General features: G+C 28.8%; 3 protein-coding genes across 4 annotated transcripts; 1 reads left to right on the top strand and 2 right to left on the bottom strand.

The window, feature by feature from the left end:
- Nucleotides 1–946: 946 nt before the first annotated feature.
- LOC129608782 (endoplasmic reticulum transmembrane helix translocase) lies at nt 947–5,331 on the bottom strand. The gene is made up of 9 exons (XM_055520495.1): nt 5,166–5,331; nt 4,885–5,115; nt 3,211–4,830; nt 2,183–3,083; nt 1,917–2,113; nt 1,700–1,842; nt 1,483–1,615; nt 1,245–1,388; nt 947–1,190 (listed from the first exon to the last, which is right to left on the bottom strand). Exons 1-9 carry the CDS (start codon nt 5,205–5,207, stop codon nt 1,071–1,073), a joined length of 3,531 nt encoding a protein of 1,176 aa, XP_055376470.1. The 5' UTR covers nt 5,208–5,331; the 3' UTR covers nt 947–1,070.
- Nucleotides 5,332–6,221: 890 nt separating this feature from the next.
- Nucleotides 6,222–11,091, top strand: LOC129608708 (ATP-dependent RNA helicase WM6). Of its 2 annotated transcripts, XM_055520374.1 has the most exons (8): nt 6,222–6,379; nt 6,569–6,774; nt 6,893–7,113; nt 7,177–7,360; nt 9,174–9,292; nt 10,245–10,523; nt 10,586–10,841; nt 10,907–11,091. In XM_055520374.1, exons 2-8 carry the CDS (start codon nt 6,576–6,578, stop codon nt 10,918–10,920), a joined length of 1,272 nt encoding a protein of 423 aa, XP_055376349.1. In that variant the 5' UTR covers nt 6,222–6,379; nt 6,569–6,575; the 3' UTR covers nt 10,921–11,091. The 2 variants fall into 2 exon arrangements, with proteins under 2 accessions (XP_055376349.1, XP_055376350.1); XM_055520375.1 differs by lacking the exon at nt 6,222–6,379 and having other exon boundaries at nt 6,394–6,774.
- Nucleotides 11,092–11,505: 414 nt separating this feature from the next.
- On the bottom strand, nt 11,506–15,979 carry LOC129608738 (condensin-2 complex subunit D3). Its single transcript, XM_055520414.1, has 9 exons — nt 15,137–15,979; nt 14,792–15,072; nt 14,078–14,713; nt 13,850–14,026; nt 13,637–13,797; nt 13,375–13,525; nt 12,423–13,322; nt 11,960–12,364; nt 11,506–11,897 (listed from the first exon to the last, which is right to left on the bottom strand). The coding sequence occupies exons 1-9, from the start codon at nt 15,924–15,926 to the stop codon at nt 11,583–11,585; spliced, it is 3,816 nt and encodes a 1,271-aa protein (XP_055376389.1). The 5' UTR covers nt 15,927–15,979; the 3' UTR covers nt 11,506–11,582.
- Nucleotides 15,980–17,393: the final 1,414 nt, after the last annotated feature.

Below are 17,393 nucleotides of genomic sequence, written 5' to 3' on the forward strand. Positions count from 1 at the left end.
GATGAATAAAAAAAATGTTTCATAGATTTTTTGCGGTATGTTTTTGGTTCGTTATTTAATCAATTTGGTCTAGTCTGGTTTAATATATAAATTATAACATATAAATATGTACATATCAATCACGTTAAAATATAATAATATATAGGCTAACAATGCTTTACAACAAAAAAATATAATATTTTTGCTATTTATGCGAATTCAAATAAAATACATAAACTGCAATGTAACGTAACAGTAAAGTACCTATAAAAAGTAATATAGTTTCTAAATGACAGCGGCTCCTAGAACGAAGGGTAGTCCTCTACTGGGAGCACTGTAATCATTCTGTACTAAAAACCGATGTAGAACCACAGAATAGTCCTAGTAAAACTATGGTTCCTGTCATCATTGTCACAAAAAATTTAATGAAAAATTGAACGAAAGAATAAAACTATCTCTCAGCAGTTCTCATCAAAGAAAAAATTACTGAATTATAAAAGCTGTTTTATTCATTTTTTTAAATGATAACACCGAATTTTTTTCCACATAAAATTACCACCAACTATTTGATGATTATGATGAAACCAAAAATTAATAATAAATATTCACTAATGTCTGAATGATAAAAGTAAAGATGATGGGCTCCTGCAGTGTTTAAGATAATTTTTTGATGGTTACTTTCTCAAAGAGAAAGAAATTTTAAGGATATCAAATTTTCCCCTTATTTTTTATCCGAAATCATTTACCAATTGTTTACATTACATATTTTTTCTTCTTCCCTCTTCAATTTTTATTGACACAAAATAATGAAAATGTTTTGCATCGTGAAAACGGATTTTTTTTTGGGTAAATTATTCTATATTACTTGATCTGCCTTTGCAAAGCCTTTTGGTGCACTCAATAATTGAGGTTCTATAAAGGTTCTATAAAGTTCTATGTATATAAAGAAACATATATGTATGTAATATCCGTTTGATATAACTTAAATCGCATTCATTTTATTACATTTATTACATTTAATACATTTAAATTTAGAAAAAAAAAAAAACAATTTAATTAATTAAAGTTGATATATAAAATACTTAATTAAATTAATAATTTACAAATTGTGATTTAATCCTCATTTCCCCAAATAAGAAAGAACATAATCTATCAACAGCAAATGCCAAAATTGTATCACCAACTAACACCATAAGTAAAGTTTTTCGATACTAAAATTAAATTATTTTAATTTAATTATAAATTAATTTAAATACAAATATTACATCGTCTGGAAAATCTACAATTTCAAAAACTGAAGTCAATTCAGGAGCTATACCCAGGGCTAAAATTGCTACCACTGAACTTGACGCAATGATGGAATACATCAGTAACCTGTTTTCTCTTAGACTTTCCATAAACGGATGTCCCTATTGTGGACAATTAAAAAATTTAAAAAAAATAGATAACTCAAAATAAACCATATAGTTCCCAAAATTGTTTATAATTCAATCTTTTTCTTACTTTATAATTAACAGCAAAAGTTGAAACCTGCAGAGCTAAACATATTATATATACGGTACTATTAACAATATTTGGTTTAAATTCATCCTTTTCATCAGGGTTTAAGTCAATATTCAATTTAATCTTTCCCTCTCTAAAATTTTTTTAATACATGCATTAATTTTGGAAGAATTCTTAAAATATAAAAAAAAAACAAATTTCATAAAAAGTTATTTACCTTGGTTCGCTTCTCGCTTGAGCTTCTTGTGAAAGATATATTAAAGCTGTAAAGTGTACGGCAAATTGTAATAAAATTGTCGAAATTGTATATAAATTAAATATATTTGGCAGAGGTGCTTGCTTCGATAATGTTTTCAATGGCTAGAATTATTTTAAAAATTATTCTCTTTTCCATATGAAAGAAAAAACAAAAACATTTGGTTTGATTGGAATACCTTCGATCTAGTTATGAACAAAAAGCAACAAGCAATAAATAAACCTTGAAGAGTAGCTTGAACATCACTAAATTTAACACCATCCAAGTAAAGTACAGACTGGCAATAAGCTGAGATCAAAGCGTTTAATGCCAAAATTTTGAACATTTGAAGTGTAGTAACTAAAGTGCAGCGCCCCTGTTTAATTATGTGACAAACTAAAAAAAAAAAGGCGTAAAAGTGTTAAAAAGGTTTACGCATACTTTACATAAATTAGAAAATATTACCACAACTAATTGAGGAAGATTTACTAGTAAACGGAGCAGCAATACTAGCATCTCCCAATTTAACAATCTGAATTTGCTCTTCATCTAATTCTTTTAAAGCTTTTTGTATGTTTGCTGTTGCTTCTCGATTTTTCATTATCGCTTTTTCCCTTGGCGTTAGAGCCCTTTGCTCACCATCTCTATTTGAAATGCTGCTTATTTTGTTTCGCAGGTTCACATTATTTGGAATATTCTCATCATGTAAATTAAGAATTTCGTTTTCCCTTCTTTTTCTTTTTGGTGGTTTGCTCAATAAAGAAACACCGACATTTGCATGCTTTAAAGCTCCTACATCATTTGTACCATCACCACACATTAATGTATAATATCCTAAGTTTTTCAAAGTAGTTATAACTTTTTCTTTTTGTTTAGGGGCGAAACGAGCACACACAGTAATGTAAGGCAATAATTTAAGCATATACTCATGCTGATACTCATTCAAATACTGTAATCCATCACCAGTTATACAAAAATCAAATTCATCTAACAAGTTATAAATATTTTCAGTTGATTTAAAAGACTGTGAACAATCAACTGATTCCCAAAACCATGTTTTTTCATGTTTTGTCAAAATTAATAAGTCTTTTTTGGTGAAGCGTAATTCTTTCGCAACATGACAGGCTGTAAGAGGGTTATCTCCAGTTATCATCATAACTTTGTGAGAGGCTTGAATTAATTCCACCACAATTTTTTTTGAATCTGGTTTTAAAGGGCATGAAATAATTATAAAACCTGCAAAATCCAAATCTTTCTCTACGTCTTCACGTTTAATATCTCGCACAGCACCGGTTTCTAACTTTCCAAACTCTTTAATGCCCAAAGCCAAAACTCTTGCACCTTTACGCGAATATTCTAAATATGTCTAAAAAGTAAATTACATTAACTTAAAATTTAAAATATTGAAAAGAAAAAAATGATTATAAATCTAATTTCTTATAGGTAAAAATTATTTAAAAATTTTCATTGCTCAAAATTTCATGAATACACACCTCTTCATACCCTTTAGGTACTTTTTTTAGCATATTCATCAAAACTTCTGGAGCTCCTTTAACAGTTCCAATATAAAAAACATCATTTGAAAACGGCAGTAAATAACCAGCTAAAACTGACATTCTCTTAAGAGCAGATGAAAAATAAAATCTATGATATATTTTTAAGGCTTTAAATTTCCCTCGTTTTGGAATAACACTATCTTGTTTAGTTAAATTCCAATCAATTGCTGTCAATGTGGCTTTTTCTAACGGGTCACCTACCAAACCATCTTCTAACTGTGCTAGAGAATGGCAGGTAGCTAGAACTTGTACAGAACTTTCCGGTATTTCATTAATAGGCATTACTTCACTTTTCCCATTCAGACCAGCAACACCTTCTACCATCAAATCGTCACTTGTTAAAGTTCCAGTTTTATCAAAGCAACAAATTTGCACTTTTCCTGCAAAAGGAATCCTAAATGGTTCTGTGCAAAAAATAAAAAGCTTTGATAATTGCAATAATGATGTGTTGACTGCCAAAGACAATTCTATAGGCAAGTCAGGTGGAATTATTGAAGTTAAAATTAATGTACACTCCAAAAACAATTTATATCGATTTCTTTCTGGATCTTCTGTGCCTTTAATCCAGACATACGATGCAGCCGAGAGTGCAAAGACTAACAAGAATAAAATAAATGCAAATGTTTCCAAATTATTTTCAGTTACACGTTTTACTCCAAAAAGTATAGTTCTTAAAAGTTTGCCTTGAGATGTGTTAAAACCATTTCGAATTACATATCCAATACATCCACCATCTGGAGCCCGAATTGAATCCTTCGTAGGGGAAGTATGTTGCACAACTTTAGTTCCTCCAAATAAAACAAATAGTTTTCCTTCACCATCTGGATCTAGTTCTGTACTAAGATTATCTAGTGTTTCTAAAGATTCCTTCATTTGCGGTACTGATTCTCCGGTCAACATACTTTCGTCAACAATACATGACCCACGTAATAAAACCATATCACAAGGAACTATATTTTCATTCTGATTTCTTACTATTGAAACAACATCCCCCGGCAATAACTCACTGGACTCTATTGGCCGCCACTTATTATTTCTTAACACGTTGATAAAATACGGTTTATTTCCCATTTTCCTTATTTCTGACATATTTCTTAACTGTTGTTGAACTAAAGTACATTCGAAAACAATTAACATGCATAATGTAAATAATGAATAATACCAATATTCATCAAGGCACCAAAGGCCAACGGAGAATACTTGAAAAACGAAAAATGGAGCAGTAGCTCGCTCAATAAAAAGTTGATAGAATTCTGGAATTACCATTTCCATCTTATTTTTCCCATAAACTTTTGTGGCTAAGGAAATTGCAGAATCAGTCTCTAAACCTCTAGATCTGCTATATTCTTTAAGCTGCCTATTAATCGGAAACTCCAATCCCCGAAATGTTCGTTTTTCCTCATCCCAAATGTATTTAATCTTTTGAAACATAAACCAATATTGAATACGTTTATCGTCTTCATTTATTGCTGTCGCTTGAATCTTAACTATTTCCGATGAACCATTGTTTGGAGTCGGAACCACTTTGACCAAAACTCCGAGCTTTGGTTCTTTAACCTTGAATAAAATACATAATTGGCATACATTCTTTCTAATTCTTAAAAATTTTACCGTTCTGCAATTTAACAATGTTTGTATGTGAACACTCCAAAAGCAACATAAAAGAGTTAAAATATGCCAAAAACCTATTACTACTATTGCAATAAACCCAGCTTCATCGTACTCTTCTCCGTTGTAAACATAAATCCAAAGATATATTGAAGTTACATATAAAGCCGCAAAGGGTAAAACTATACCACTTAAATAAACTGGTGTTAGTACATGAAGGGTGACGTAGCTAATCTGAAATTATAATGTAAGCAATTTTTTGAAGAATTGATTATCCTTTATACCAAATCATCAAGCCGTGGTTGTCTTTTCGCTTTTGTGGACATTTTTAAGTTAATACCGGTTTAATTAATACAGTATGACTCTAAACTTATTCATTTAAAAAATTTTTGTCTTACTGAGAAATCTAAACCAAATCAAAACCACACAATTAGACACTTTCAATTTATATTTTACTTATTTAAAATCTTTTGGAATGTCAAAATAATATCAAAATGAAGAACTGCCATTAGTAACAAAACAAAAATCACTCATTTTGAGTAAATTTTCTAAATAAAATTTCTTCGTTTTTTATTCAAAATAGTCCTGTTTACACATGTATGCAATAGGTATAAGCACAGCACTTCTTTCACGTTAACTTTTACAAATTTTTCATTATATATTTTTCTGTACGGTGTTGCTTCTTTCCAACTGCCTTTTAAATTTTTCAACATTTAGCTATAAGACAATTATAGTTATATAAACTTTAACTTTTTTGATTTTTAAAATAAACTGAAGCTGTCCAAAGCATTATTTGTCTGTTCGCCGGCAAATTTCACATCATCACTTCACTATCGTTGACAAATTTCCGCACCTCTAAATCCGATTGCCGAAACTAATACGTGTAACATTGACTAGAATTTTTTACGTCAAAATAATTTGTAATTGATACTCCAGCGATAACAGCATTTCCGCACAAATTTTACCTGCAGAATCTGGCGAAACTAGTGAAAGAATTGAATAAGATGTAGAATCATGCAAGGCTGCTTGCGTATATTATATCTACGCTTAAACGGTAATAATGTTCTACTTCAAAGTCAAATATGTATGTCTGTTTATTATGTTAGTTAGTAGAATAGTTTTTTAAACACATTGATTAGTACAATAGTTTGCAATAAACTTTTTTTTTCAGCTTTAAATAGATGTACATATAAAAATATATAACATTTTAATGTAAATTCGAAGTGCATATAGTAGTTTCTACTACCGCTAGAAGGTGTTGATTTTGATATTAAATGATCGAGAATCGATACTCTACACTAAACGAGTATTTAAACAAACGCGTATCGGCGTATGCTGAGCTAAACTAGGCAAAGAATTATTAAAAACTTGTGTTAACTTGTTAAGTGAACTAAAACTCTGCTTGAACTTCCACTTTTTTTTGAAAACGTGAAAGGAATTAGATATTTGCACAAAAATTAATTTTATCAGATCGTTAAAAGTTAAACAAATAATACAGGTGAATTTCTTGCATATTATTAATTTTCTTAGCTAATAAAATATTATTGAAATGAGCGAATAACGTGAAAATAAAGAGTAGACAAAATTTTATATGTGTTACATATGTATATTAAAAAAAAGATGGCGTCACCACGCCGCCTTAATTAGGCAAAAATTATAACCTATTTCGTTTTTACATGAAATTAAGTTAAAAAATGGCTGATAATGATGACCTTTTGGATTATGAAGATGAAGAGCAAACTGAAACGCAAGTAACGGAAACACAAGAAGCCCCAAAAAAAGATGTTAAAGGAACATATGTATCAATTCATAGCTCAGGGTTTAGGGATTTCTTGCTTAAACCAGAGATATTAAGAGCTATTGTTGATTGCGGTTTTGAACATCCATCGGAAGGTATGTATCAACTGTATTTAATACATTAGGAATCTAACCATTTAAGAGAATGACAATAAAAACGCACAAAATCAATTACAGAACCTTATTATAATTTTAACTTTTTATACAATTTCAGTTCAACATGAATGTATTCCTCAAGCTGTTCTAGCGATGGATATTTTGTGTCAAGCAAAATCAGGTATGGGCAAAACAGCAGTTTTTGTATTAGCCACATTGCAACAATTAGAGCCCACTGAAAATCATACTTATGTATTAGTAATGTGTCATACAAGAGAACTTGCATTCCAAATTAGTAAAGAATATGAAAGATTTTCGAAATATATGCCAAACATTAAGGTAGTTATTTATTCTATTATTGCCATGTCAACACATTTTATTAATTGAAAATTAACAATTAAGGTTGGTGTTTTCTTCGGTGGTCTACCAATACAAAAGGACGAAGAAACCTTAAAAAACATGGTACCACATATTGTTGTCGGAACTCCAGGTAGAATTTTGGCCCTAATCCGCAATAAAAAACTTAATCTCAAACATTTGAAACATTTTATTCTTGATGAATGTGATAAAATGTTGGAGCAATTGGGTAAATATATCAATTTGATTTATTAAAATTTTTTAAATATTTTCATTTATGATGATAATTTTGATAGGGACATCCGATATATTGTGATGATTTATCAAGTTTTTAAAATCTGAGAAAACAATACAGTTTCTAAATTTTAGTTATTTTAATTACTTTTATCAAAAGCTCGTGAAAAACTTTTAGCTTTCTGCGATAAGAGAAAAAATATTTGAGTTTTAACTTTATTTCTTTTCGATTTGTAAAAGTTTATTCCGTTAATTATTTTTATAAAATTGAATTGTTTTTATAATTCCGAATACATACATATGTACATATGTATATCTGTCGAGCCATCAACTGCTTATCCATCGAGCCATCAAACTATTTATGTGAATACCTTATAATTTTTTAACTCTGCATTTGAATATTCAATGTTAAAATTTCATAAAAATCGGTTTGAAATTTTGTTATTTTATTAAAATCTTTATAAAATTATGTTTAGAACTGCGGTCGCAGACTGTTCGTTTTAGTTTAAAGTTTTGTGAAAATTTGCGGCAAGGAAGTAGCACCATATATGTTTTGATGAGGTCATTTATTTGTTTAAATTGAATTTCTTTTAGTTTTGAAATTTATTTTTATATAGAGTGAAGTAATTAGAACTCCAAATATGAACTCAAATTTTATTACAATTTATGCTGAAAATAGTTTTAAAAAATTGACAATAACTTGTGAAATATAAAATGAAAGTTTATAAAAATCATCGACATTCCAATTGTCATTGGCTTTTTACTGCGCATTCAAAATGTTTTATGAACTATGGGAGATTATAATAACTTTTACAATATGGAAATTTCCAATACCTTTATTTTTTTATCACAAAAAATTAGCGGGAAAATTTTCTTTTGTTGGTGATGTCCAGCAAACCAAATTTAACCTTAAAAAAAAGTCATTTTTTTTTGTCATATAATTCGCTGTCATATCATAAGGAAGAGTACAAGTCAAAAACAATAATATTGTTTAAGATGAATATAAAAATATAATATATATGGGTTTAATGTATGCATATGCAAGTGCAAAATTTCAAGGGAATTTCATGGTTATTCCTTGTAAATATACGAACTAAAACATTCAGTTATTGATGCCTGATTTAGAAATGGTCCTATTTTCAGTCAGAGTAAAAATTGTTTCAATCAAATTTTAGGTGCCTAGATCAACATAACCTAAAAAATTACTTGGTATTTATTTCTAAAGACATTTAAATTCTATTATTTATCTTTGACCCCGACGAAATAAATTTTGATAGTGTGCTTGTGCTCCTATATATATGTATATGCTTTCAAATAAAATTTTTATGCTAAAATTTTATATCCGTAAAAGAAATATGTAAAGTTGATTAAATAACTTATAGCAAGCTCCTTAGATCCATTTTCGGCTAAAAGAAAATGATTGAGTCATAAGCTTGCCAAATAAAAGTAGCCAATATTTTTATATATTAATTGATATTAGCATTCACAGTGTAAAATTATACGTAAACCAAATTTAACGTAAAATTTGTGTAAAATATGCGATATATTCTGAACAGATTATTCTTGATGCATTCAATATTTTTTTGTTTGTGGATAGATCTTCTAATTAAGATAATCGTGTAAAATACACAAAGAAGTTACTTTTGGGAATGCATACGATATCAATTGAACATATAATGGCTACATTAAACTCCGAAAAATTGAATTAAAATTATAAACTGTATTGTTAATTTACCAAAAATAGATTATTTTGCTCTAATAAATTTTAGATATACACACTAATCAAATTTTAAAATTTTATTTTCCAGATATGCGACGTGATGTACAAGAAATTTTCCGCAATACACCACATGGAAAACAAGTTATGATGTTTTCTGCTACACTGAGTAAGGAAATCCGCCCGGTCTGCAAAAAATTTATGCAAGATGTAAATATCCAGAGATTCTACTTAATTTGAACTTCCATTAATCTACATATATAAGTTATTGTGAAGTCTTAGGGGAGATAACTGCAGTATTCCAACCGGGTGGAACATCCTTATAAAAAAATAAGTCTGAAAAATACTGAAATCTTGTTATGGGGTCGTATTAAGCAATGAATAAATAATTTGGCATCTACTTATATTCAAAACAGTATCGTAAAAACCGGGAAGATTTACCTTCACGCTGAAGATATTAGGGGTTTTAAAAATTTTTATTAAGAGGCATTTTCTTCGAATAATTTTAATATGGGGGTGTTAGTTTAAGAGTCAATCGAAAAATGTGGTGAAACAAACTTTATGGATAAGAAAATTATCAATTCCAATTCAAAACAAAAAAACCTGAACCGATTTTAGCAAATCCATTAACATACAATTCACGTCGTTTCTTTTAACATTATACAATATTCAAACATTAAAACTCCAACAGTTTCGTATTACAATAACAATTATTGCTCGAACCAATTCTTCTAAGAAGAAGTATTTTTTACTTCTAAGATAAAGTGTTCATTCGTTTAGAAAAATAATTAAATGTTTTTGATGGTTGTACGTGTGTTTAACATTACACCATTTTCAACAACTACAAGGATGGATTGCAGAAAATACAATATGTAGCCGTATGTATTAATATAAAAAAACGTAAAATTACAATTTACAGTCTTCGCTTAATATTCTTTTAACGATTTATTAAGAGAAAAAGAATATTGGAATTCTAGAATACATCCCCCATAACTTGAAAATAAAGAGGCAAACAAGATTCAACATTGTTTATAGTTTTTCGGATAAAAGATAAGCGGAGGACACCCGTTTTGGAACTGGCTTAATTAATTTTTTCTTGTTTTATATTTCTAATAATAAAAATTTTCTCACAAATATAAAAATTTTCTATTAATTTTTGCAGCCAATGGAGGTTTATGTTGATGATGAAGCAAAACTAACTTTACATGGTTTACAGCAGCATTACGTTAAACTGAAAGAAAATGAAAAAAATAAAAAACTATTTGAGCTTCTTGATGTCTTGGAATTTAATCAAGTTGTTATATTTGTAAAATCTGTTCAACGTTGTATGGCGTTAGCACAGCTTTTAACTGAACAAAATTTTCCTGCTATTGGAATTCATAGAGGAATGAATCAGGAAGAACGTTTATCAAGATATCAACAGTTTAAAGATTTCCAAAAGGTTTTTTTTTTTTGTACGACATTAAGTAATATGAATTAAAATTTCTTGTCTTGTTTTTCTAGCGTATTTTAGTGGCAACTAATTTATTTGGACGTGGAATGGATATTGAACGTGTCAATATTGTTTTTAATTATGATATGCCAGAAGATTCTGACACTTATTTACATAGAGTTGCAAGAGCAGGTCGATTTGGTACCAAAGGTTTAGCCATTACTTTCGTGTCAGAAGAATCAGATGCAAAAACACTAAATGAAGTTCAAGATAGATTTGACGTTAATATTACAGAATTACCTGACGAAATTGATTTATCATCTTATAGTAAGATTTTTAAAAAAATTTTGTTTTTTATCATTTAATTTATTTTTAAAAATTTAATTTTACAGTTGAAGGACGATAGACTGAAAGAGAAATACACTCACATTCATTTAACTTACAGTGTGGGAAATTTTTGAATTTTTTTGAATGTTCAAATAAGAAATTATAATTAGATTGTAATGAACATAAATTAATAAGCATAATTTTTTAATCCAATTAAACAGTATAAAAATATTTTTTTTTTCTCTTAAAACTTTTTGTTTTTATTGCAATTCCTTTGTACCTAGTAAAAATTATTATAAACTAGTTGATGTAGGTACAGTTTAATGTTGATCGGCGAATACATTTTAATATAAGTGGTTTGAATCATTTTGTTAACCTGCATTATATAAAAGTTGCCTAATTCATTCAATGTCCAAAATGCAAACCTAAATGTTTGTAACTATAATAGTTCCACTTTCAAATTTCGCAAGAATTGATCAGTAGCGTTAATCAATAATTTAATTAGTACCATTAGCAATAAAGAAAAGCTAATGGAGCTTACTTTTGTGTAGAGTGGAAAATTTAAATAAAGAAATCCAATCTATATTTTATAGACTACATGGCTCGCAGTACAAATTTGGTTCATATATGTACCCACTTTGTATTTAAAATTAAAAACAGCAAGTAATGTATAAAATTTTATTAAAAATTGAAAAAATATGTATATTTTTTATATTTGCAAAAATCTGAAAATATAAAATGCTACATGAAAGGATTCAGCAAAATTTGGGTTGTTACATCGACAGCTTTATCACCTTGCTTTTTTAAGGGGACCATATCTAATTCATCATCGGTGCACTCACTTGTTTCATTTTTCCTTTTTTTATTATTCAAATTTTCTTTATTATTGTATTTTAACCAAAATTCTTTTGGCTGAGCGAATTCGGTTAAATTAAAAAACTTTCTACAAACACCAAACGCCAAATCATCAATGTAGCTTTGAAAGGATGTATCCCAATTTAATAGGATTTCTGAAATTTTTGGTATTATAGAAATTGCTTTCTCTACAGCGCATAACTATAAAAAAATAAAAATGAATTATTTTAAGACAAGTCACAAGATTGTAATTATTATCTTACGCCGTCATTTATTGTCGGTGCATTACTTCTCCTTCCCTTTTTTGAACTATCGGAGTTCTTATTTTTTGTATCAGTACCTTCATTGCTCGTGATTGGTGTATCATTTAACTCATTGTTCACTTCAGTGTTTTTAGTTTCTTTTTTCTCTTGCATATAACTGCAAATTCTTTTTAAAATATAGAGCATGTCTTTTATTGTAGAATATCCTTCTGTTGTTTTAATAGATTCATCTTTTAATATTTTTCCATATATAATCTTCAAATTGTCGAAAAACATTAGAAGATTGATATCATCAATTTTCATAATAAATGCATTATATAGTAAATATCGAGATCTACGATGTTCCTCTCCATTTAATGGAGATCTTATTTCAATACCAGAAAAACTATCAAAACCATCAAATTGCTGAAAAGAGTAAATTTTTTTGGATTTTTGAATTTGTGTATATAATTATTGCTTTTACCATATAATCATTATAAACAAATGGGCACTCCAGGAGACATGTTTGAAATAGTAATGAATTTTTTCTTTCTAGATATGTCAAAAAGAAATCTGTTGCTTTGTTCGATATTCCATCATCATCATCTAACATTACTGTCATCAAACATAATAGCAAATTACCACGTAATTTTAATTGGTCTTGCAAAACTAAAGTAGACAAATTTGTAAAGGTTGCCATTCTATTTTCAGAATAAGCTGACTTTAATTTTGTTAACATAATTCCCAAAATCATTTCTACAACATTTGTATGCCTTTTACATAAATCTGTTAAAGCTGTCAATACTGTATTTACGACCGCTGGACGATCGATCTTCTTTAAGATATTTCCGAAAAGATAACATGTTGTAGAAGCCGTTGATGCATCTCTTAATGAAAATCTTACTGATAACAAAATCATTTGGTTAAGCATATTAATATCTTCAGAATCGTATTCGGATTCTGGAATATTCAAATGCTCATGAATAGCGTTATGAATAAATTTTACAATTTTTTCGTTTGGCCTAATTAGTAATTCCAAATTTGTTTCAGCATATGAAAATATATATGACATAAAGCGATTTTTATGCTCGTAAAATTTTTCTAAGTTTTCTATCAAATATTTTTCGCATAAATTATGAATTTCTTCAACCCATTTCAAATGAGATCTATCAATATTGGCACCAGGAACCCTTTTATTTTCTGACTGACCACTTATAGTCATACATAAATCTAAAGATTTACTTATTATAGTAGGTGGTAATACACCGTCTTTCATTAATTTCGTTATACAGCTAAATGCCATATTTAGAGCAGAATGACTGAATTCCTTGACACACTTCGAAAGCACTTCCAGAATTATATGCAAATTTTGTTCTGCATTCCACTAAAAAAAAACACCAATAATTTGTTGTTATTTCCATATGAGCAATGCTTACCGACTGTTCTTGCATAGATTTTATGAAAGAAGAAATAAGAGAGTCCGGCTCCCTGAACCTGACTTTTCCAGCAACAAAATTTAAAAGGATCCATGCTTCAGTCGAATTAGGCGTTAAAGTTTGTGACTCCAAATATCCTAAAATTTTGTGACTAAAAAAATATAGCGCTTTTTAAAATTTTCTTAAAAAACAATTTTAAATTTATGAAATATGTATGTATGTATGTATGTGAAAAATAATTTTTAAACTTGCGAAGGCTTACTTAATAGCCTCATTTTTTATTGCACTGTTTATGCAATTTTGTAGATGCTTTCTTCTTTGTGTTGAAAGTAACACTCTAACAATAACCCATGGCATAAAATGCTCAGCTTGATTTGATTGTTCAATGCCTTTAATATTATCAAAAACTTTTCGTTTAAAGCACTAAAAATAAACAATGAGTAAAATATGCAACACAGTGCTTTTTAAAATAAACCTCTACAGCTATTTCAACGTTTCTGTTGTCGCAGTCGTCAAGTAGTGGAACTAATATTTTACACCAAGTCCATATGAGAGGATAACAATTCGGATATTTGTCTAAAACGTTGTCTATCATTTGTAAAGCTTGCCTTCGTACTAACGAGTTAGGGTCATAAGATAAAGATGAACAGTTCTAGAAATTTGACACTACAATATTAAAAACAAGAGTTTTTCAAAATTATACTTTAACAAAATTCGAGTTATATATAATTAAAGGATTTATGACAACAATGGTTTCCATTAAAGAAATAGCAGCTTTTCGCACATATCCGTTTAAGTTGTTAAATAGCATGTACAAACTATTTGGAAGATTATTAAATAAATTTTGTATAACTTCATGTCCTTCGAAACTGTATACGGGTTCCAATGGATCTGGTTTTTCGAATCTTATCTCTTTTTTACTTATACGAGGTTCCTTTGGCAGAAAGACATCTGAATCAGGAAATTTGGCAAATTTAATACTTTCGTTCAAAATTGTTTTAGCATTTTCTGTTCCTTTAACAAAAGCTTGGTGAAAACCATGTAACGCTTTCAATTTAATTGTGTTGTTTATGTCATGAAATCGATTTAATATTTCTTTTAATACATTTACTTCTCGAGGAATACTTGAAATTTCATGACAAAATACTTCCCAGTTAACTTTAGCCTCAATGAGAATCAAGCGATTTGATAGCTCCAAAGCGTTCTGCCTGATAACAACATCCTCTGCACAAAGAGCACTTGACAAAAATGGTATCACAGTCTCATTGCAGTTTATATATAAAAATGAATCATACTTCGCAGCATAATCTAAAATACGCTGATATTGCTCGGGTCTCCACTATTGATCAAAAAATCATTCAGCTGTTATTAAAATCTCAAAGTACATAATATATTAGTACTGAAAAAATATACATACCCTTTCTTCAGGATTTGTTATAATTGCTTCAACAAAATATTTTAAGACATTTGTTAAAACCCGTGGATATTTAGAAATTGACGCCACGAACCAATCAGAAATATGTTCAATAAAGTTTGAAGCGGTACTGAATTGTTGGTGCCTTTTTATAAGAGGAGGATGGGTATGAAGTGCATAACTCATTTTCATAATTTTCTTTAATGTTGCTTCAGGGTCACCGTTGTGAGCATTTATGATTTCTTCAAAAACTTCATAACATTTCCCATGTAAATTGGCTGCGTCTTAAAAAATTAAACGTATAAAATTCATATTTAGGTATTTTTTTTTGTTTTTCAATAAGCGTACAAACGTTTTCGAATCCATTAACTTGATTGTAGTACAAAATCTTTACTAGTTTCCATAAGATGCTATTTCTTGAATTTTTATATTCATCAAAGTGGACATAGCGGAAAAGTAACTTAAGATCATCACAAAAATTTATAAATCTGATATATATCTCAATTTTATCCTGTCGGGAAATGTCACAAGTTTGTATTTTTTCAACTAAATCGAATATATCTGTTGCATGCGACAAAATAGTTTCTTCAAAAATATTAAAACCTTTAGAACCTGGAATGGTTAACGATAAAATAAATACACTTGCAGCTTCAAAAGATAATTTTCTATAGATTTTTTGGTTTGGGTCTAAATGAACAAGACATAAAAGTGTATAAATAAATGCCAAGTATTTATCTCTTGGAGCTACTTTAATTATGCTGTCCCAAGAATCGTATGTATTATCATATCCACTATTTGATTCTCTAAGAACTCGTATAGCTGAACACAATTCAGAAAGACTATATAAAACTGTTGATGAATTAATAGCGTTTCTGACCATTGGAAGTTTTAGTACTGATTTTATATTTTTCAATTTCCTTTGCTGCATATTGTTTAAACCACCGCTAAAAGTCTCTTTCTCTTTGGAAGGTAAGTTAGCTAATTCAGACAAGGAAAGCTCTTCCTCGCTACTGCTATCTGTTGGTTCATGTTCTGCTTCATTTTGATATTTTTGGTATATGTCACAAATATCTTCCCATTTTATGCTTGGATCATAATATTTATTTATACTTTCAAATATGTTTATCAAATCGTGCATTTGAAAATAAAACAAATGATCTATCAAAATTCAAAACATCAATAAAACGACAGCTATCGGTAGAAAATAGAACTGCAGGCAAAACCTGTAGGTAAAATATCGCACTTCACATCTACATTTTGTGGCTGCCGTTTACACACTGTGGCAATTGCAATTTGTGTCATTACGTATCAGCAAAATGACATTTTCAAAATATTTACAATGACAACATAAATGAAACTATAAAATACGTACATACATAAATAAATTACAATTCATATAATACATTATAATTTAATTAATGATTTACAAAATTGCTCTTTGATTTCACATGATTCTGGACAATTACGTACTATCGATAAAATGCGATATCGCTTGTATATTTCATTTAAGAAATAAAAGCGACACCAATTAATCTCTTTTCGACGATAAGAAAATAATATCGCTTATATTATATTCAAGAAGAAAAAATAGAAGAATCGAATTTCTTTTGGGAGTATCGCTTACTGGGACCATTTGTTACCGTTGATCTTATCATCTTCGATAAAAAAAGCAATAGCGTGGAGCATAATGATATCTTTCAAGGCCAATCAAATTCGTATCGCAAAAAATAAAAATTTCTTGCTGGGGTAACCAAAAAGGATCAACTGAAGAAAAGTACATATGTATATGTATATGTATGTATTTAAGTTAAAATAATTTTATTTTATTTTTTTTTTGGTTTAAAGAGAAAAAGCGTTATAAGCAAATAAATAATCAAAACGAAATTTATATGTGCTTCGGAGGAAATGGACACCTGATTTTATATAAGAAAGGAATTTTGTATGTAGAATCACTACTAAACATAGGATTCATTTCAAACAAAAGATACTTACATACATATTTCGAACAATATTCGAAAGTTAATGCAAATCCTTGTTCAGTCAAAATATGTATTAAAAATTTTTTTCTGGAGAAAATTTCATGAATTACGTATACTGGATGTGTCTAGTGTATTTCGGTCAAACTTCAGTGTTTGATACTATATCTAAACGAAATTTTTTGGTAAATTACTATTCACATGGACCTTGATCGTGTATAATTGCTTTTTTAATCGACGAGTCAGAAGATAGTAAGCCCGTGTCGTTTTATGTATTCCCGTACGTCGTGAGTGAGAAAAATTTTTGATATTGGATATTTGATTGTTCCTAAAATTAGCTACATATTACAAAATTTAAATACTATTCATTCATTTTTTTTTTAAGACGGAAGAGTTTATCCAATATTTTGAGGAAAAATTCGAAAATTCAATTGAAAGTAATATCATTAAAAAAAAGACATATCCAAACAAAAAATTACAATTGGAATTACAATCGTAAGGCAGTGTGAATTAACCTGAATTAGAGTTACAAATTGTAAGTAATTGTATATTTGTGAATTTGACTGAAATTCGAAAAAATAAAAATTAAATTGAAATAAAAACATTCTTTTTTCAACAAAAACATCACA

The sequence above is a fragment of the Condylostylus longicornis genome, unplaced genomic scaffold (assembly GCF_029603195.1).
Source record: "Condylostylus longicornis isolate FDR11 unplaced genomic scaffold, ASM2960319v2 ptg000034l, whole genome shotgun sequence".
Taxonomy (NCBI): domain Eukaryota; kingdom Metazoa; phylum Arthropoda; class Insecta; order Diptera; family Dolichopodidae; genus Condylostylus; species Condylostylus longicornis.

Bases quoted from the DNA above. Each gene is read 5' to 3' on its own strand.
- LOC129608782 (XM_055520495.1), bottom strand. From the start codon at position 5,207: ATGTCCACAAAAGCGAAAAGACAACCACGGCTTGATGATTTG. The intron at 2,114-2,182 runs GTAATATTTTCT...TTTTTTTTTTAG, and splicing joins ATCTTCCTCAATTAGTTGTG to TTTGTCACATAATTAAACAG. The intron at 1,616-1,699 runs GTAAATAACTTT...AAAAAATTTTAG, and splicing joins CAAGCGAGAAGCGAACCAAG to AGAGGGAAAGATTAAATTGA.
- LOC129608708 (XM_055520374.1), top strand. From the start codon at position 6,576: ATGGCTGATAATGATGACCTTTTGGATTATGAAGATGAAGAGCAAACT. The intron at 6,775-6,892 runs GTATGTATCAAC...ATACAATTTCAG, and splicing joins TTTTGAACATCCATCGGAAG to TTCAACATGAATGTATTCCT. The intron at 7,114-7,176 runs GTAGTTATTTAT...TTAACAATTAAG, and splicing joins AATATATGCCAAACATTAAG to GTTGGTGTTTTCTTCGGTGG.
- LOC129608738 (XM_055520414.1), bottom strand. From the start codon at position 15,926: ATGCACGATTTGATAAACATATTTGAAAGTATAAATAAATATTATGAT. The intron at 13,526-13,636 runs GTAAGCCTTCGC...ATATTTTTTTAG, and splicing joins ATAAAAAATGAGGCTATTAA to TCACAAAATTTTAGGATATT. The intron at 11,898-11,959 runs GTAAGATAATAA...ATTTTTTTATAG, and splicing joins CACCGACAATAAATGACGGC to TTATGCGCTGTAGAGAAAGC.